Genomic DNA, 20,482 nt, shown 5'->3' with positions numbered 1-20,482 from the left:
TCAAAGTTATTTTGCAGTAACGGATAGCTGGTAAAATTCTAAATTGTAGATGCGTGACGTAGATGCACGCACACAGAATGCTTCTTTTATTTCTTCCATTCAAGATTAAGAATTTGACATTCGATACATTCTTGAGTCACAGAGCCTGTATCGAGCCTAATCGATACGATAATAATAGAGTATTGTGTATGAATAACTATCACTCATTGTACTTCCCGCAGCAACAAAAAGCTTTGTGGTAGTGAAAGCGGAAAGCAAAGAGCTGGAATGTGTTGGAACCATCGAACTCACAGTCTGCAATGCCTACTGTTCGTTTCGCACTCTTTCCTCTGAAAACTGTGAGGCATTTTCCTGTGCTACCCGAAACCCAGAATCTGAATTCACGATGGTTCAATTGTGGGGGCGGGATGATTGATTTCCAGTCTGCATCAGCCAAGTACTTTAGTGATTTAAGTGCTTGGAGTCTCACTTGGCCATGCTTGTCCAATGTGAGGTAGCTACCCCCATCCGAGCATTTGTCCATGAAGTTCCTAAATCTGCTTAATTTTACAACGAGATAAAGTTTATACCTTTTGGAATTCAAATAAACATTGAGGACCTGGATATACTGCAGCAGGAGAAATTCGAAGTCGTGTAGATTTGTGCCCGACTAGAAGTCTCTAATTGTAATAGTGATTCGATCTGGAATTCGTTTTTATTTGGGACTTATATGTTTGGCTCATGATGGGGGATCCGGTACATCCATGTATGTTATGGAATAGGATTCTCATTGAATAATTCATTGTACTTATCTGATGGATTATCTGGTAGAGATGAAACATAGTGTTCATACATAATTTCTTTTTTACTTCTCTATATTTTAGCACGTTTTAAATTCTTGAAGCATCACAAATTATAGATCTCCAAGAATTTGAAGTGTGCAACGTGGTGGATTACTCGAGTAATATTCTATTGAAAACAAAGAAACTTTGAATCAATTCAAAGTCAGAACGAGCTTGCAAACCAGTTCAAAACCGGTTCACATCAGGTGCTGCTTTCACTACAAAGAGTATGTCAATTTCTGATCTGTATTATTTTCCATCAATATCCATGTATCAGCCCATATTTTGTGACTTGCAATTTCAAATTTAGGAGCAGCAATGTAGAATACTTTTTCTACAATGCTCATGTAATATAAAAATAAAAGGTACTTCACGGTTCAAATACAGTATATATTCGAATGACATGTAAATGAAATTTTCAAAAAATTTAATTGACTGTGTACAAGATATACTTGAAAAGGTGATGTAAAATTGTGCCTTGGTGATATGATAGAGGTGCTCCAAAATCTTTGATCACTTTCTGAGGTTACCCTAAAAAGGTAGCTAAAATGCAATGAACATTCTTTGATTACCTGTGGTATCCGGAAGCTGAGCCTGATGTTGACTCCCACCCAAAATATGAGTTATTATTCATGAACCCGCCGCTGCCTATAATATTTGGCACCGAGTAAACACCTCTGTCATCCAAGCTCACATAATCAGATTGTAAAGAACCTGCAATAAGAGTGTTGTCGTATGCGGTCATATGAGGATATGTTTCACTTGGAGGACATCTATCTTCATCGCAAGCCGAGCATTGCTTGCAAAGACGATCACTCTTCATATGTACTGTACCATCAACAATGGCCGCTTGAAAAGTAATAAGCACGGTAACTATTAGACGCTACTATTAGACGCGGGAAAACACTGTGGTGATTCATGACAACTTGTTTTAACTGATCTGTTGGTCAATCATATGGCCAACTGTATTATTTATATATGATGCATTCTTGATCTAGGTTTTATCGATCATTGGATTTTTGTGGATTTGCATTTTATAAATAGGTCCATGGCCAGAGTTATATATGGCTGGCCATTTGTCTTTATTCAGGACATTGAAGTTGACTACATTGAGATGCAGTATATCTTGTCCTGATATCACAAGAAAGATACTTACCTATGATATATGATCAAGTTGTCTGTCAGCCTTTTTCAAAGTTCTAAGCAGCAGCAATAATTTTTAAGTTTGAAGTGTATTTATCTGCTCGTTTTTTCTTAGAATTCCAGACTGCATTTACATTTGTCAAGTCTATACTGGATTTTTGCACAGAATGGCAAATTTGATTTATCATTTCCAACGGGAAGCATAATCCTATTCTGAACTCGACCATGAACCTCATTTCGTATGATGGAATACTCAAGAATTCCACACCAACAAAGATGAGGAGAGAAAATACAAGAGATTTGTATTATTATTGTCGAGTGACTTGTCAGATTCTAGATGAAACTCCACATCAATAATGTATTCAACTCAATCAGATAATGATTCTCCATAATCCATATAAGACTCTAATCTCATCTAGATATTGATGTAATTTGGGACACCTGTTAATTGTTATGAACCCAACCCATATAATCCAACAATATACGTGTCTAGATCATATGTTTTGCCAGTTTAAATTTCCATTTTCTGGCACATCGACTAACTGATACACCATACAAGGCTAGTTGTTTTTCATATTTGGCTCTATAAAACCCGAGAATGGAATTGTTACTAATCATCATTTTATTTGGATCACATCTCCACAATACAGGATAATCCCCATTCTTAGGCTCATATTATTCCATCATGTTTCGCCATGCTACACAAGGAGATTGATTTCGGCACGAAACAAAGCACACCAAACTTTCAAAAGTTGAAAAAGAACCGCCCAATCTTTCCAAGAACTTGCTACTCCACTTGCAAGCACAAACTGTCCTTGTTAAACCCCCGTGCCCTTTTTTTTTTTTATCGGTTTTATTCATACATAATAAAATAAAACTAAACAGAATGTGACTTATATCCTGCTTGACACTAGCCAGAAAGAGATGTTAGTTTACCGGAAACAATTGATCTTTTATAGCTTTTCAAGCCAACAAGTACTAGAAACAATTCGTCTCTTAAATTCTAAATTTGCAGTCCATAGAGAATGATAATTCAAACTATGTAATGAAATTTCAAAAAGCAACTTACTTTTATTTGTAACTATTAGATCTTAAACAAGTAATATCATGGAAATAGGACCAATCTGAATCGCTGGACATAACTAGGTGACCACCCCCACTGGTGCATATGGACTCCGCATATGTATTAGGCCTATGCGGGGGCAACTTTTCCTTGCCTCTAACAGAAATGCAGGGTTCATATTCAAGAATAATAGGAGGAGAGAGATCACCGCCATTCCCCATATTTGTTGTCTCTTCGTTTTCACCAGACGCAATCCCCGAAAAATGTCTCTTCGTGTCACTGTTAGCTCCGAGGTCATTTTCTATGTCCTCAACAAGCTTAGGAGGTGGCTTAGTCATCTGTTGAACATAGATCTGATCGACGCCAATCTCTTCATCTGACAAACAACGGCAGCAATCAAATTCATCTGCCTCAAGATTTCTGCTGCCAAATATTCCATCCTTCCATGATATCCTCATCTCCGACAGAGTCAAATTCTCTAAAGTAGAGTCAGAAATCCAAGAGGAAACAAAACCAACATCTTTCTCGGATGGGATTTTTGGTATTGAATCATTTTCAGACTGAAATAAAAAAAAGTTATCAACCTCCACATTTGTCCCTCCAACACACAAGTCTGAGCGTGAACCCGAGTTTGGAGTCTGAATGACATTTCTACTGCTTAACGAACCCATAGAAAATTCAGAATCATCATCTATGATAGCTTTGCCGCAAGAAGAATAAATAGGAGAAACAGCCAACAAGGACTCATCCAATTCATTGTTCCAAGGCCCCAAAAACTCCTGGAATTCAACAGGATAATGTGTAATAATACTGGTTTTCTTATCATTCCCCACATTACCTGTGCTAATACTAACATTGCAGCTAATAATATCATCCCACACCGAATCTGATGCATCTTCGCATAACGTAGAAGGTGAAGAAGGCAAATCAAGTGCGGCTGAAGCATTATCATTTATCACTCTACGTTTGTCTAACATGTTTCTCGAATCATTTCCCTGATCTTCATGCCACCTTACTGAACCCTCCGAAAGCAGAGGAATTGAAGAATCCTGTAAATCATTGATCTCATCCAATTCAACGTGAAAAAGATTAACCTTTTCACAACCTCTAAGACTGCCTCTACGCCTGCATTTTCTCTTATCAGCGACACCCGATAGAAGGTGCCCAGCGGCGTAACAAACAGGTGGCTCTGTTGATTGGGAAACAATCATCTTGTAGTCAGAAGGAAATTGGATATCTGGAGAGACTGAGGCCTCAACAGGAGGTGTTTTCACAGTAGGAGCTTCAAGATGATCAACTGTCCGTGAAAATGAATCCTGGATCAGCCCATTTCTTTTGTCGTCAAATTCTACAAAATATAAAGCAGACCCATCAGCCAAAATGCACATAAAAGACCAGGTTTTTCGAATGGCTTCACATGTGTATTACCTGAAGAAGTCTCTTGCGAATTATTCATTTTGGTCTTAAATTCTTCAGACTTCTTCAAGTTATGCACGGAATTCACCTCAAAAGCAGAAGGCGTTGATCTTTGGCCACTTTTGGAGACTGGTTTTGGGCATCTTGTACCAGATTGCCACTCGGTGAGGCGAGGAGGCTGGTTCTTCTTGGATTTTTGCAAAAAAGGTTTTCTGGGCAACGCCGCCTTTGATGCAACAGCTGAATGGTTGGGCGCATTGCTCGCTAATCTGGAGAAAAAACGGGGCCTTCTGTTTCTTGAATAAGAGAGATTTAAGCTTTTATCGGAATTGGATTTATTCATCGGAATTAGTCCATTGAGATCTTGGAGAGGACTCCTCTCACTGTTCCTTTTCTCCATTTTCTTCTGACATGACATGAAGCAGAGCAATTCTTACACTCTACCGTTGATTACACAAAAGTGATAATGCATGTGCACATGGTTTAAATTTAATGAAAATTTTTAAATTTAAAAATGATGAACTTCATTTCAATCTAATCTATATAAAAATGTTTTTATATCAAAAATCGGATCAATTCGATCTCACAAATATAAATTTACGACATGGTTTAACAAAACATTTGAATTTTATTACAAAATTTTTATTTGATTTATTTATTATTACTAAGATCTAAATATATTATACTAATTATTTAAAAATAAAAGGAGTGTACCTAGGTTAAATAAAACCATATATATGACAAAAATTTGTGAGAAATAGTCTCACTGGTTGTATTTTGTGAGACAGATATCTTGTTTGGGTCATCTATGAAAAAGTATTACTTTTTATTGTGAATATCGGTAGGGTTGACCCGTCTCACAGATAAAAGATCCGTGAGAACGTCTCACAAGAGATCTATTCTAATTATATTTGGAAAAATAATATATTTATAAATATGTTAAAACACCACTTTAAAGTCTGGGTCACCTCTCTCAAGTTCTAAATGAGATTCTAGTCTTAAATTTAGCCACCCACAATAATTAAAATTTTAAATTTAGCCATTTCAAAAAAAATTAAAAAAGTTAACCGGGCTAGACTTTATTGCACTTGTATTCAAATTTATTAAAGTTGTATTTTGGCTTATGAATTTCAAATGGTGAATTTTACACCCATGATTTAAAATTTTTATGCTTAAATATCAAATTTGAAATGAATTTTAAATCTAATATAAAGAGTGAAGCAATTCTCGTTAATTTTATTTATTGATACATTTAAATTTGTGTACAATTGTTTTAAAAAAAATATAAAGAGAACTTCTTTAAAAATATATGATATTTTATTTATGATAACACGTGTAGCTTTTTTTATATTAGTTTTAGGAAATAATATGATGTGAAAAATATGGGTACTTTAGGAAACTTGTGTCACCAATGTAGCCAATTACACTTGACTAACTAATTATAAGTGGGCTTTAAATTATATCTTCTTTTTAGTGAAACTTACCTCTAATATTGCACACTAGTGTATTGAACGATGAATCGTGATCACTTATCTATATATCATTTTTGAATAAATGAACATGATTTATCAATGCAACACGTGCATTACGTGTTGAATGGATAAAAACACTATCCATGTAAATGACATGAACTAAACTTTAATGTTTCTTGAACTTGACCCTAAATCATGGATTGTTTTGGTATTTTTTCATCAATTTTTTTTCGCACTATAATTTATATCATATTTATCAAATTTTATTTATTTATATTTTTATTTAGCATAACATAAAATACTTAAATTTTCATATTTCATAATTGTAAAAATATCATCATACTAAATCTCAGTTCATATTAATTTTTTAGAATATCATAACTAAGTCAAAATTTTAATAAACAAAACATATACAATATATAATATTCATATGTTATATTGTATACAACGTATGTTCTTAACGCAAATAACTTGATCGTTTTAATAGACAAAAAAAAATCTCATCATTTTATTTAATAAAAATTATTATAAGAACTCATTATATAAATTCTAAAAATAATAAAATAATTTGTTACTTATAATTAATAACTTAATTTTTTTTTTAAATCTATATCGACGAATGATTATATACTAGTAAAAGATGCACATGCAATTGCATGTGCTATTGTTATTTTAATTTGATCAAATAATATTAAATAATTAAGACGAAATTATTTTCAATTTAGAATAGTTGTTCGATTTAAAAGGAAAGTTTTGTTTTGATTTTTTTCTATTTAAAATATGGAGTGACTTGAGAAGGTTTTTAGTAGGACAAGAAGGGTAATTATGGAATTAAATATTTTGGTGTGTCGAAGATAGTTATTCTAAGGTCCTCACACTTAATAATATAGTATAAATTTTAAAAAATAAATTTGATAAATGAAAAAAAAATTCCTCTATATCCCCGCCTAAAAATCTCAAGCCCCACGTTATTCTCTTAGGCTACAAAATTCCCATTTTTTGGCCCAAATTTATCAAAATATTTAGAAAGCAGCACCAATGGAAGAAGTAAAATCCGACCAACAATCGGTCACCACCACCAACGGCGTCGTCGGTCCAAATGGCGGCGCCTCTCCCAAAGGTGGTTTCTTCGGTGGGTTTTTCCAAAAGGGGCGGCCGAAGCTCCGAATAACGTCGGAGTATGACAGCGAGACCTCTATTTTCCTTAATAAGGTGTCGTGCAGGCTGTTGGATAATTTAGCCAAATTGAAGCTGTCGTTTCACAACAACGGCAAAGGGGAAGTTTCGGATCCTCAAGTTACCTTTACTTCCAAATTCTTTTCGTTGCACTACGATGTCGAAGAAAATGATGCGCTGCTCAAGGCATCGTTCGAAATAGCTCCTGGACTACAGTTCAGAGCTGACCACTCGGTCAAGGTATTTGTCAATTCGCTTCAAAAGAATGTGTTGACCCTTTTCTTAACTAGTTCATTTTGAGTAACTTTAGAATTCTTGAGTGTTAACATTCTCAGAAGGCAGTCTTCAATTGTTGAGATGACTCTAGAGTATCTTCTTGTTGGCTGTTCTCACACACCTTGAAGGATTTTGATAATTATGAGTATTAGAGTGATGTGATGAAACAAAATTATCAATTTCCCCCCTTTGACTCGTAGAGAGGCAAGCAGTGTCAATACCATGTCATCCTGGTTGCTGAATTTTGTTTCAACTCAATATAATAAACGTGGATGCGACAATGGTTATGGTTAACGCCTAGCCAATAACTTATCACCGACCAATATCCCATTTAGGAGGCATTTCACAAATGTGTTAAGGTTTCATTTGGATTGAAGGTTTCAAAACCTCATATTCTATCTATTTGGCTCAAATGAGCGAGTTGAAATCAAGGTTCCACTTAAGTATTGTCTGTTCAGTATTCGCGATTAAATTTTTTAAATCAGTTGCATTAGCAACATTTGAAGGGTAAATTTTTTGCATTGCAAAACTAAGTGCTCATCATGTAAATAGCTAAGTTTCTATGTTATATTTTTTAGTTTTTCCTGCAGATAAGTAGATTTTAAAAAAATAATCAACTACGTGGAGGAGTTGAGTTATTTTTAGTGAATTTAATCGTGTATTTGTGTGTGGAAGAGCAGTGTCAAATCAGCTTCAGAATAAATGGTCGTGTATTTTGAGGAGCAAACAATTCATTTGCTATTATGGTTGTCATTTTCTTTTTAATTTTTGTATGTGATGGCTTCCATTCTGTTTTCCTCTCTGTACTTACGAATTACATTTAGGATCATCAAGGAGAGGTTGCAATGATTGCAGATCTTGCGGGGCCAGACTACAAATTTCAATTGTCATCTGCTGTACCATCTATAGGAAAGGTGAGAATCTTTCACGATCATTCTTTAAACTTTACTTTTTCAAATTGTATCCAGTTCTTGGAAGCTTCAACTTGTATGGTAATGTGAAATCTATATGATGTGCTTTTCTTCTCGACTTCAACCTTGGTATTATTTAAAAATCAAATGGAAGTGCTTGACCTTAAATGTATTTATGAATGATTTAATTACTGTGGCTGCAGCCAAAGGCGTCGTTGATATTTCCTCTTGGAGAAGTTACTTTTGAGGAGAAAGTTGAGGAAGAAGAAGATCAGAAGAAAGCTTTAGCAGTGAGTGGGTTTGTCAAAAGTCATGTTCTGAATGGATTGTGTACTGCTCTATACAGCGAGGACAGTTTGAATTTAAGATATGCATTCAAGGTATTTTCGTTCAGACTTCCTATTGAAGATTTACTTCTTTTTCCCCAAGTTGAGTTTAATCAATTTTGTCAAAGGATCATTGATGGAGTTTTTAATTCTTAGGACGAGCAACTGACATTCATTCCGAGCATTTCTCTGCCCTCAAAGGTGTTATCATGTGCATTTAAGCGGAGATTCGGTCCTTCTGACAAGTTAAGGTAAAGTTTCTCTCTCTCATTCCCCTCAAACCCTTTATCCTTTGGCCCTCGAGCCAATCTTAGAAACTGTAAAACTGGCTAGATTCTGAGTTGTATAACAAATGGCCGTGCTAACCTCGTGCTTACTAAAAATTCTGAAAATCCCTTAGATGTCATGGAAAAATCTTTTTTAGATAGCTGCCGTTCGTAGAGCCTGCCTGATGTGGAATTCCATTTTGTGAGTGAGGATATCACTTTATACACACCATCTTGAAACCTTTATCATCATGCGAATAGAAAATAACGTAGACATATTTAGATGCCGGGCTTGATGCTCGCAGAGATTTGTACAAATTGAAGATTATCATCAATGCTTCATCTTTCTCTCTTGTTTCGTAGTCTCATCATTTTGTGACTCTGGGTTTCTTTTGATGAATGACCCCGCGTTTACCTTGGTGGTTTGAAACCTCACCTAATCATTCTTCAATTGACTGTATCTTTCTTGAGAGATTTACCAATTTGTCTAGATAGCCGGCAGTTCTGCTTCAAACCCATCTATCTGGAGTCTATCCTAGTGCAGAACTTTACACAGATTGGTCTAGTACCATTCTTATTATTTTTACCCTCCAAAATGAAAGAACGGAAGAAGTAAGAAAATATTCGGGTTGATGAGTACAATTGCAAGCATAGTTTTGTTTGACAGTTGGGGTGTTATAACAGGGATGGGAAGCTAAAATAAAAATAGCTTACTGTATAGGGAGCTACTCTGAGACATACGCCGAGTGCTAAGATTCGGAATTCTTCTGCTGATTTTGAGATTTTTCACAATTGCTTCCAGTAGCTCATCTGATCGAGAACCTGAGTTACTAATTTATTTTCCACATGTTGAGTCCATTTTAAGTTTGAACAGAGTTGTGAGCAACCCCAAAAACTGTAGTGGTTATGGTTTTTATTGGTTTATGTTGCCAGCTACTTGTACTTCTTTGACTCAAACAACTGGAGTGTGGTCTATAAACACACAGTTGGGAAAGATTACAAATTCAAAGCAGGTTATGATTCTGAACCACGGCTTGGTTGGGCATCTCTTTGGGTAAGTTTATTTGCTTTTATGTTCCAGTTAATTGATAAGCACGTGGTTGCTAGTGATTTATTTATAATTTTGCTTCTGACTCATCATATGTTCAATGTAAACTAAAAAGGGTCAGGCTAGAGAAGAAAGGGATGACCTAGTCCCTCATAAAGAGCTTGATTATCTTGCCAACTGTGGTGTCCGCATCTCAAATATGAGTTAGGACTCTTTTTATCTTCACTTCCACTTCCGGTCATCTCTGTTATTCCCTAGGTTGCTGTCACAGAACCAAAACCTTAGCTGGAACTAGAAATATAGAGGACCAATAGTTTTTGTTGTACTAAAAGTCATAACTAATTTGTACCCTGCAGCTCATTTAAATTATATGTTTCATTTTTGGCTTAGCATTCGGTTTATGCCAGAACATTTGACTGGACCTGCTCCTTTCTGCCACCGAAGTCATTCCAAATGGCGAGAGATTTTTTTTAGATTTCTACTTGTAGTCCGAATCCAATTAATAACTACAAGCTTGCTAAATAACTTACTCCAGTGTGCATCGGGTAGTGGATAAATTAATGTTGGATTAAAAGTAGTGTGTTTATTTGACTCAGGCCATATTATACGATGTATTATAGATAACATGTATTGTATATTTGTATGTGATTTCTATGAATATCTGTGTGAGAGATCAACAAAAAAAATTACTGGTATTGCACCTGTTGTAAAAAAAAATTCTCATTTTAGTGCGTCAAACCATTTGAAGTTCAATCTTCCCTAAACTGATACCATTAAGGAAACTGCTTCCCCTATGAAATTTCTTGTACGAATTAAGGGAACTAAGTTTTATGTTTAATACTCGATTCAGTTTGGAGATGAAGATGGAAAAGCCAAGACAGCACCCATGAAGTTGAAAGTGCAGATCATGCTCCAAGTTCCTCAAGATGATATACACTCGTCGGCATTGATGTTCAGTGTGAAAAAGAGATGGGACATATGATACGCCAGAGTCCCGGTGGTGGCTGATCCAAGTAATGCTTTGTCTGCAAGACGACTGGTTTGTTAGTAAATTCACATAATATTTCAGTGAGACATGTACACCACGCTAGAATTGATTCTACATTTTGGATAGATGACATGTTTTTATTTTATTAACATGGTGTGAATTGGGAATGGGAATGGGAATGGGAATGGGAATGACAGAAGAAAACAAGCTGAAAGAGGCAACTCGTGTATGAATCTGGACAGCACAGTGCCAATAATTAAGACACCATCATTTACAAGCCAAACTCTTCACCATACAGGACCACATTACATTTATTATTAAACCCTGTTTCTTATACACTAATTTTTTTAAAAAAAAATTAAAAATATCTTCATTCATTTTCTCTAATTCATTTATATATATATATATATATATATATATATAACTACACGAGTGAACTCAAGGCCAAATGGGTTTTGGAGTTTCACTCTCGCCAATATGTCAAAAGATAGTTGCATAAGTCTTTTATGAGAAAGTCTCGTAAGTCATAGATCTATATTCGTGAGACGATCTCATTAAAGTTTTTGTTGAAGATTTCTGGTTGTATTTAAGGATGTGCATTTGAAATCCATATTTCGATAATAGTTTTATTGTTTATCATGAACAATATATCAAAATTTAAATTTGTACTTTACTTATTTACTCACCGGTAAAAGAAAGTGAAATGTATTTCAAATGACATTATTATGTGGTGAATTTGAAATTAATCTTAATTAACATGAAATATTATATAAACTAGTTACTCTTCACACGCGATGCGTGTGTGTACAATTTTTTTTATCATTATCGATGAACTAAAGTGAAATTTGACAAATTATGTATGGACTAAATTGATATTTGAATTGTTGAAATAAAAATAAAAGTATGTGCTGAAATTAAAAATAAAACAAAAAACAAAAATGTAATATTAATATCATATAAGGATAAAATTTGAAAACAAGTTGGTGTCTTCTCTAGGTAGTTATTATCATGTCCTCACACTTAATAATATTGTATAGATATGTGAGTATTATATTTGAAGTTTATAGCCTTACTTTTCTAAACAACAAAAATACATATAAAATATATGGATTTAAAATTCATCAATTCAAACGCAACTTAGATCATTTTATCTAATTCTTGATATTACATGGCCTTGAATCACAAATCATGGTATAATTTTTGAAATATGTAGTAAGCTTGATTCACTCAGTCACTTAGATATAAAATTAGAACAAACATTCTTATTCTCACGTGAATGTGTAATTTTGATGGTAAATGCAAAATTTGAAACCCATTTTTTCATCAAAGTGTGAAATTATTGGCAATCCATCAATGCATCTGACATAATTATCTTTATTTTCCGAACCGGCCATTTCACTTTGCATTGGATTTAAATTCATCTAGGATTATTTATGAGGGCTTAAATGACTACAAAAACAAGCCACGAGGATCAGCATGCATGCATTGAAATATTTACGAAATCAATTAATTGCTGATAAATTAGGAAATATAATCTGCGAGAGAAAAATAAAAGTTTATATTTGCTAAATTAATTAATTACTGATAAATTAGTAAATAAATATAAATATGCCAAGAACCAGTAAAAGTGGCACACGCTATATATGTATAAATTAGATTTTAAAAAAATTGAAATTGTTTGATTGAATTTTACGTATTCCAATATTATCTCAAAATAAATATAAAAGAAGAAGACTAAAAAAATAAAAACAAAACGTATAAAATGGTAGTTAGATGAAATTAGTGTGAGAAAAAACTGTATTACTGTTTGTATGAATACGTGGAGAAAGTAGACAATTTTTTATTATGACTAGTTACTCCGCACACGCGATGCGTGTGTTTACAATTTTTTTTATCATTATCGATAGACTAAAGTAAAATTTAATAAATTGTTGAAGGACTAAGCTGATATTTTAATTGTTGAAATAAAAAAAATAAAAATAAAAGTGTGTGTAGAAATTTAAAAACAAAAAACAAAAGTGTAATATTAATATCATATAAAGGTAAAGTTGGAAGAAAAAGTTGACGTCCTTCTTAATGGTTACTATTATGTCCTCCACTTTAGCAAAATAGAATATATTTTGTTTTTTAAACATGTGACTCTCATATTGATGTTTGATGATATTTATGTATAAATTACTTTGTTATTATCAGAGTGGATCAAAGAAGTTAGTAAGATGCTCTTTTGTTTTGTATGATAATAAAAGTTATTGTGATCAAAATTTTGTGACGAGAAATCTATAATATTGTGTTTGATGACACTCGATTATAACAAAGAAGTGGTAATTTCTTAGGAGTAGGTGTTTTGTGAGACTAGTCTCACAAATCTTTATCTGTGAAACGAGTCAACCCTACCGATATTCACAATAAAAAGTAATATTGTGAGCATAAAAAGTAATTTTTTCATGGATGACTCAAATAAGATAGCTGTCTCACAAAATACGAACTATAAAACTGTTTCACATGAGTTTTTGTCATTTCATTCTTAGTATGATCAATCGTGGTGATTACCATCGGATCCCGATAACAAAATACAAATTTTTGTCGATATCGGTTTGTTTTGGGATCAGACTGTCTATGTTATACCTTTTATTTTGGAATCCAACGGTCACAAATCATGGACCGACTAAGGAGAACCAACGATAATTGCATCATCAAATCTTCGAATATTGACTTGTTGAAATTTTTACGACCCAAATGGTGCCGGTTTAGTCAAGGAGATTCTCTGTCTCCATCGTTGGCGGTTGCCACGGGGACCCGGTGGGGGATAGCCTTTGCCTTTCGGTTGGATCCATCGCTTGTCTTGCATTAATGTAGATATTGACATGGATAGCTATGGACCTTATTTGATTCAGTTTCTTGAAATACAGATCATAATACATTATCTGTCACACCGAGCTTCATACTGATTCTTGAGATGATAACAGAGAAACATGAACCAAAAATTTGTTTAGTTATGACAATAATAATAAGTGGGTGGGGAATAGGGAATGTTGATGTCCTAATAGTCTTCCCATTTAAGCAAAGTTAGTTGGATTGGAAGGCGAAAAGCCATCGAGTACAAGACTGACCAACTTTCCTGCCTACTGTGTTCTTTCATCATGAAATTAATGTTTTAACTCTCAATCATCATTAGTCATCATGATTGAGTATATTCATTTTATTATATTAAATAAAATTAATGATTTATCTGATCAACAGAATCTTTTAGCAGGCATTGCAATGGACAGGCGTACCAAAGTCACTGGTATTGTGTGAATGATCAAGAATTATCTTGATTTTATAAATGTGTGAATGATCAAGAATTATCTTGATTTTATAATCCGATTTCCATGATTTACATTTAATATTGATGTGATATGAAAAAGAAAATTATAATTATAAAAACACAAAAGGTTAAAGGTGGGAAGGGAGAAAAGTAGATAAAGTTGCAATCTTTTGAGAGGAAGAATCTGATTCAAAGTTGAAAAATAAAAACACGCACTCGGACACAGAGTTTGTTGGGTTGGTCAAATTCCCAACCAAACAGAGCCTTCTTAAAAGCTAATATGACGGGAAGAATTGTAAAATTGTGCACTTTGAAAGAGTCTGGTTAGTGGGCTAGAGAGATAAAGTCTTTTGTCCATGCCTCCCAGGTTTGTGTATGTATAGACGGAGAGAGAAAGGGCGAGGGAGGGTGGTGGCGACATAGTTTGTCTTGGTGCAGCTTTTCTTGAACGCACTCCTGAAAGTTGCTGAGATAGTTAAGGTGATTAATCGGTTTTTATGAATTTTAGGCACATGATTTCTTGGGATTAGCATGCTTTTTTGAGCCTTTTTTTTCTGAGCAAAATTTTATTTTATTTTTTCCTACTTGTTATGGGATTTTGAATTCTGGATTATTTTTTTCTTTCTTTTACTGAGTTTGTGAGAGTTTCATAATTTTTACTCGCAGATCAGTGTAATTTTTGTGAATTTCGTCTCTAAGTGAGGTGGCTGTGGGGTTGAAATTTTTGTACATGTCTGTTTGGGTATCATGGAGATTATTCCTTGATCTTTAAGAGTTCAGCTTTTTCAATTTTGTTTTCTTCATGCTTGTGGCCTAAGCTCAATCCAGAAGACTTGATAAGCAATTTTTCAAGTTTTTGTCACAATTTCCCTTATTTATTTGGAATTCAAGAATTTTGGGACACTTGGCATGGATTTAGCAAGAAATATGATCTCCCTATCACCCTTTTCAGTTCTTGAAAGTTTTCATTTCAAATCTAATGAAAATTTTGGTTCCAAGTTAACCAACTTAATGAAAGAAGAAAGTTGACAAGTTTTGAAAATCCTGTATTTAAAATACACATGGTTGGTGGAGGATGTTCTTATTGACTTGCAACTAATTCTTATTTATGTCTGATATCGTGATTAGTGCCAAATGTTATGTTTTCACCAATATTAATAGTAATCCATAGCTTTACTTGGAAGTTGACTTCCTTAATACCAACAATACAAAGATGTCGTGCATAAAATATTTGTATTTGAATACATGGAATTTGGCTAAACGTTTTGGCCGGCCGTTCGATTTTCCTCAGGAGGAGAGAGTAATGCTGAGAACATGGGAAAGAAAGGAAGCTGGTTTTCAGCCATCAAAAGGGTTTTCTCACATAATTCAAAGGAGAAGTTAACTGATGTAAGATATTCTTACAAACTTCAATGATTGTTAAGGTTGGATCCTAGCACGGGTGCGGAGCCCTGAAATAAAATAATTTAGAATTTTATGTGTGATTTTAAGTTGCTTCGTCCCCCCCAAAAACAAGTTAGCCGCCGTCATGAATTCATTGTAACTATTGTATAAAAATAAGATCATGTTCGAGTCCATGTGATTCTTGGCTGTTGAGCGCGTGTGAATTTAGTTGTAAATGCAAAAGACAAGAATATAATTACCCGTAACTCGATTTTATCCTTCTATGTATGTCAAGGTTGCCGATAGTCACAAATTTATGGGTTGTGAAGCAAAATCTTATGATAAATAAAAAATTTGAAACTCTATCCTCGGGGTCCTGACTCCAGCCTGCTGTTAGTAATTCTTATTGAGCTCCAGAAAATGAAATGTGTAATCATGTTTAGCTTTCATATTATTCGGTTTGCTTATATTCTATTTATGGGTACAGCTTCTGTTAATTTCTCCTTTATCCCTACTCCATGGATAGTAACACTGCTACTCTGCCACCATGGATATGTTTAGCCCTCACTGTTATTTCTCCCCTTGGAAGTCAAGTAGCTGTTTGTTTGTTTCTTTCTCATAATCAAATTTATGCCTATCTCCACATCCCAGTAGAAATGTCATGTAATTTATATGTCATTCAATCTCACGCAATAATTTATTGTTTAAAATGGAGTTGGTTTCAAAGTCTCATCACACTCCACGTTCCGTATTAGTGTCTAGTTGCACTGTCCTCCATAGGGGCTTTTTGTTTGTGATTTCAGCTGCCTTTGGCCAACCATTTCCTGCCTTAGTGTTTGGTTCAGTAATACCATAATAGATCTAATTTGAAACTTGTACCACCCTCAATTATGGAGCTTGTACATTTGTTCAGGGATCAGATAAGAAAAGCACTAAGGAAAAAAAGAAAGGCAATCTAAGGCATGGTGGGACAAAATCATTCATTCCTTTGTTCAGAGGGCCGAGTAGTATCGAGAAAATATTAGGGGAAGCTGATCAGTTATTCATCAGGCATCCTACATCTTCTGAACAGCCAAAGCCTCCACCCATTGCTCTTGGAAGGCCAAATTCACCTAGGATCCTTTCGCCTCGAACTACTTCTGATCGAGCCTTGTCCCCTAAGGCTAGTCCACGAGTTTGTTCTCCAAGGGTCTCATCTCCAAAGGTTCAATCTCCAAGGGCTGTTTCTCCCAAGGTTCCACCAAGAAGAGCTGTTACTTCGAGGGCTTCTTCTTCGAAGGTTCCTCCTCCTAAGGTAAATCAAAGCCGGGAAGATACTAGCCATGTGCAGAGGCCAGAACCAACTGCAAGGGAGAAGCATCTTTCAGCCACTAAGATCCAGGCAGCATATAGAGGATACCTGGTAATCTTATAAATCGATGCCTGTGCAGAGTGTTTTATAAAAACATTTGTGTAATACATGATTCCTCTACATGCATGGATTTCCATACCTAGTTATATGAAGTATCGTGACTTTGATGAAACCTGTGTTTGTTTTGGACTTTGATCCAGGCAGAGACAACTGGATCTTGTTCTCACGATTAATTGTTTCTAGAATTGAGGCTGCGTAATTGTATTTTCTGTTCTCACGATACTTACACCTTTCATATCATGATTCTTAAGCATACTTTTATGGTTAATGTATTGTGATATTTTAAAATTTAAAGGCAAGGAGGAGTTTTAGAGCTTTGAGAGGTTTAGTGAGGCTTCAGGGGGTGGTGAGAGGCCAGAATGTAAAGAGACAGACAATGAATGCGATGAAACAAATGCAACTTTTGGTTAGGGTTCAAACACAAATTCATTCACGAAGGATCCAAATGTTGGAAAACCAGGCACTCCAGCACCAAGCTTATAAGGACGATAAGGAAGTGGCAAGTACCCTAAGCAAATGGACCTTGAACCAACAAGTAAGTTCTTGTTGTCTGATGTATTTGTTAAGCCAGTATCTTCTCAAATGCTTGAAACACTTGCCATCGTCTACTCTAATTGACAGTATCATCGATGTTTCTGTAATCCGAAAGATGATATTTGTGTTATTTTAGTTTAAGGGTGGCCGTAATGAAGATTGGGATGAAAGTGTGCTAACTAAAAAGGAAGTCGAAGCAAGGTCACAGAGAAAGGTGGAGGCAGTCATGAAAAGAGAGAGGGCCATGGCCTATGCATATTCTCACCAGGTATCGTCAAACTTCTTCATTTGGCCATATTTACTGTTCTCTGTCCTGACCTGACTTGGACCTTAGTGTCTTCCATGAGTGTGAGCGTGCATGTTGACGAGTAACATTTCGGTTTTTTCCCCCTCTTTTTGGTGTGACTGGGAAGAATATATCCCATTAGTACATTATTTTGGCACGAAAAAGTGGTGTGGAAGAAAAGGTTGCTCAAATAACCGGGAGAGGATGACGTGGGGTAAATATATTTTACAGTGTAGGTTTGGCTATATACAGTAACTCTACTTTATGCTAAACAATGCCTTCAATTCTTCGTCATGATATGTGAGATTGATTCTCTATGGCTCTTCAGTCTTCAGACATGAATCTTCTTTAACACACACAACCTAACTTTGATTATAGCTTTGGCCTCACTAACCCGAGCTAGCCAAATCATTGATTCACGAATAAAGACCACGTTTTATCGACTGGGCATTCCATGTTTTATGAATATTGAAATTAAATTGCAACAATATTTTACTCATTTTTACCCTCTCTCATAAAATCTCCTTTTTTACAGTTGTGGAAGGCTGATCTGAAATCGGCTCAAAGTCCTCTGGCTATCCGATCAAACGGATATCCCTGGTGGTGGAATTGGTTAGAACGGCAGCTCCCTGCATCGAGCAATTCTCAGAACCAAGCAACTCCGAAAAACTTTTCTTCTACCCCACCAAGGCCTATTTCTGATTACAGAGCGAGCCCTCGACTTCTTGCTAGAAACTATCCAGAAACTCTCACACCAAGGTCATCAAGATCGGCAATCCCTGTTAGAGCGAAACAGTTTCAGACACCAGGTCGAACACCTCCACAGGCAATGGCTATCAAGTACTCTAAACCACGATTAAGCGCAGCTGATTCTGCTTATGACATTCCTTTAAAAGATGATGATAGCTTGATCAGTTGTCCTCCTTTTTCTGTTCCGAATTACATGACGCCTACAGTATCAGCAAAGGCAAAAGTGAGAGCAAATAGCAATCCCAAGGATAGATCGATCCCTGGAACTCCAAGTAATGACTCCAAGAGACGGTTTTCTTTTCCTTTGAAACCGAACATCGGCTCTTTCAAGTGGAATAAAGACTTTAACGATGATGCTGCTTCTCAAAGGGTGGCCGAAAAACACCAGTCGTCGCATTTGTTAGGAGACGCCATAAGCATGGATTCGACTGTCTCTATGCCAGCTACAGTTGGACGAAAGCCCTTTAACAGATTTGCGTGATCTTGATTTCTTCTGTATCCTGATAGTTTTTTTAACCTTTGTATTGAATTTTCTGTGAATGGTTTTTCTTTCTTCACTTTGTTGGATGTAAGAATGAATTATATGTTGGTTGCAGCTTACTGATGTAAAATAATCAGGAAAAAAAAAGAGGAATTGGATTGGTTTGATTGATGTTAGATGATTCATACGATTGGAATTCTTACCAGATTTTCGAGCTTGTTCTGAGTTTGTGTCCTTTAAGAAAGTCCATCTTACGTTTATGCTTTGTATGTGTCTGAAAATTTCATGTTCTACCAATTATTCTAATATTTCCTAATTTAAGTATTTGAAAAAGAGTCGGTCTCTTCTGAGACGGTCTCACTGATCTTCGTCTGTGGGACGGGTCAACTCTATCGATATTTACAATAAAAAATAATACTCTTAGCATAAAAATTAATATTTTTTCATGGATGATCCAAATAAAATATCTGTTTCACAAAATACGATTCGTGAGATCGTCTCACAAAAGTTTTTGCCTTTGAAAAATATGTAATATGTTTACATTTATAATTTTATAGTTAATTTATATATGGATGGCGTGCATACTAATAATAAATATAATTTATTGAACTAAATTTTTTTGTTTATTTGTTAGTTGACTGAGAGATGTCGGGGTGATTTTAATACTTGTTATTAAATATATTTACTAATGATTCTTGAAGTAGATCTCTTGTTAAATGATCTCACTAATCTTTATTTGTTAGACGGGTCAACATACCGATATTCACAATAAAAAATAATACTCTTAGCATAAAAATAATATTTTTTATGGCTGACTCAGATAAGAGATATGTCTCACAAAATACGACCTGTGAAACCGTTTAATACAAGTTTTTGCATGATTCTTGATATATTAAAGAACGTATGTATGGATTATTTGATTTTTATTTATATGATATTATCAATATTATGAAAATTGATAATTTATGTTACTTTTACAAATTCTAGACTTTTCAATTATTTAAATTGAAGTTAAATGAATTAATAAGATAAATATCTATCTTTTTTTGAAGTGTGATGACATATTGTGGTAAAGTTTTTTTAAGCCGAACTACTTTATTTTGAGAATTTATAAATTCTGATGCAAAATTTGTAATGTCATTTTCTGATATTATAATATTCAATTGTTTATCTGTATGTATATGATATTTGTCTATTTATAATTACTAGTTTTAAAAAAATTAAATTATGTTTAAAAATAGTAGAGTAGGTCTCTTGTGAGACGGTCTCACGAATCTTTATATGTGAGACGAGTCAACCTACCGATATTCACAATAAAAAGTAATACTCTTAGCATAAAAAGTAATATTTTTTCATGGATGATCCAAATAAGAGATCCATCTCACAAAATACGACCTGTGAGACCGTCCCATATAAATTTTTGC

At 34.6% G+C, this 20,482-nt stretch overlaps 3 protein-coding genes and 1 long non-coding RNA gene across 6 annotated transcripts; 2 read left to right on the top strand and 2 right to left on the bottom strand.

Annotated features, from left to right (window-relative positions):
• Window positions 1–83: 83 nt before the first annotated feature.
• On the bottom strand, window positions 84–4,889 carry LOC142519230 (uncharacterized). Of its 2 annotated transcripts, XM_075622179.1 has the most exons (4): window positions 4,456–4,889; window positions 3,034–4,375; window positions 1,394–1,535; window positions 84–536 (listed from the first exon to the last, which is right to left on the bottom strand). In XM_075622179.1, exons 1-2 carry the CDS (start codon window positions 4,859–4,861, stop codon window positions 3,036–3,038), a joined length of 1,746 nt encoding a protein of 581 aa, XP_075478294.1. In that variant the 5' UTR covers window positions 4,862–4,889; the 3' UTR covers window positions 84–536; window positions 1,394–1,535; window positions 3,034–3,035. The 2 variants fall into 2 exon arrangements, with proteins under 2 accessions (XP_075478294.1, XP_075478293.1); XM_075622178.1 differs by having other exon boundaries at window positions 1,394–4,375.
• Window positions 4,890–6,874: 1,985 nt separating this feature from the next.
• LOC142518869 (outer envelope pore protein 37, chloroplastic) lies at window positions 6,875–11,026 on the top strand. Of its 2 annotated transcripts, none has more exons than XM_075621694.1 (6): window positions 6,875–7,331; window positions 8,192–8,281; window positions 8,482–8,658; window positions 8,761–8,855; window positions 9,804–9,924; window positions 10,034–10,158. In XM_075621694.1, exons 1-6 carry the CDS (start codon window positions 6,954–6,956, stop codon window positions 10,124–10,126), a joined length of 954 nt encoding a protein of 317 aa, XP_075477809.1. In that variant the 5' UTR covers window positions 6,875–6,953; the 3' UTR covers window positions 10,127–10,158. The 2 variants fall into 2 exon arrangements, with proteins under 2 accessions (XP_075477809.1, XP_075477808.1); XM_075621693.1 differs by lacking the exon at window positions 10,034–10,158 and adding an exon at window positions 10,769–11,026 and having other exon boundaries at window positions 6,877–7,331.
• On the bottom strand, window positions 9,950–10,754 carry LOC142518870 (uncharacterized). Its single transcript, XR_012813665.1, has 2 exons — window positions 10,193–10,754; window positions 9,950–10,149 (listed from the first exon to the last, which is right to left on the bottom strand). It is a non-coding gene; the product is annotated as an uncharacterized LOC142518870 (long non-coding RNA).
• Window positions 11,027–14,331: 3,305 nt separating the features above from the next.
• On the top strand, window positions 14,332–19,274 carry LOC142517881 (protein IQ-DOMAIN 13-like). Its single transcript, XM_075620376.1, has 6 exons — window positions 14,332–14,693; window positions 15,505–15,602; window positions 16,510–16,998; window positions 17,303–17,542; window positions 17,678–17,809; window positions 18,363–19,274. The coding sequence occupies exons 2-6, from the start codon at window positions 15,528–15,530 to the stop codon at window positions 19,056–19,058; spliced, it is 1,632 nt and encodes a 543-aa protein (XP_075476491.1). The 5' UTR covers window positions 14,332–14,693; window positions 15,505–15,527; the 3' UTR covers window positions 19,059–19,274.
• Window positions 19,275–20,482: the final 1,208 nt, after the last annotated feature.

Source organism: Primulina tabacum, chromosome 11 (assembly GCF_025594145.1).
Source record: "Primulina tabacum isolate GXHZ01 chromosome 11, ASM2559414v2, whole genome shotgun sequence".
NCBI classification, from domain to species: Eukaryota; Viridiplantae; Streptophyta; class Magnoliopsida; order Lamiales; family Gesneriaceae; genus Primulina; species Primulina tabacum.
This window is presented reverse-complemented; position numbering and strand designations above follow the sequence as displayed.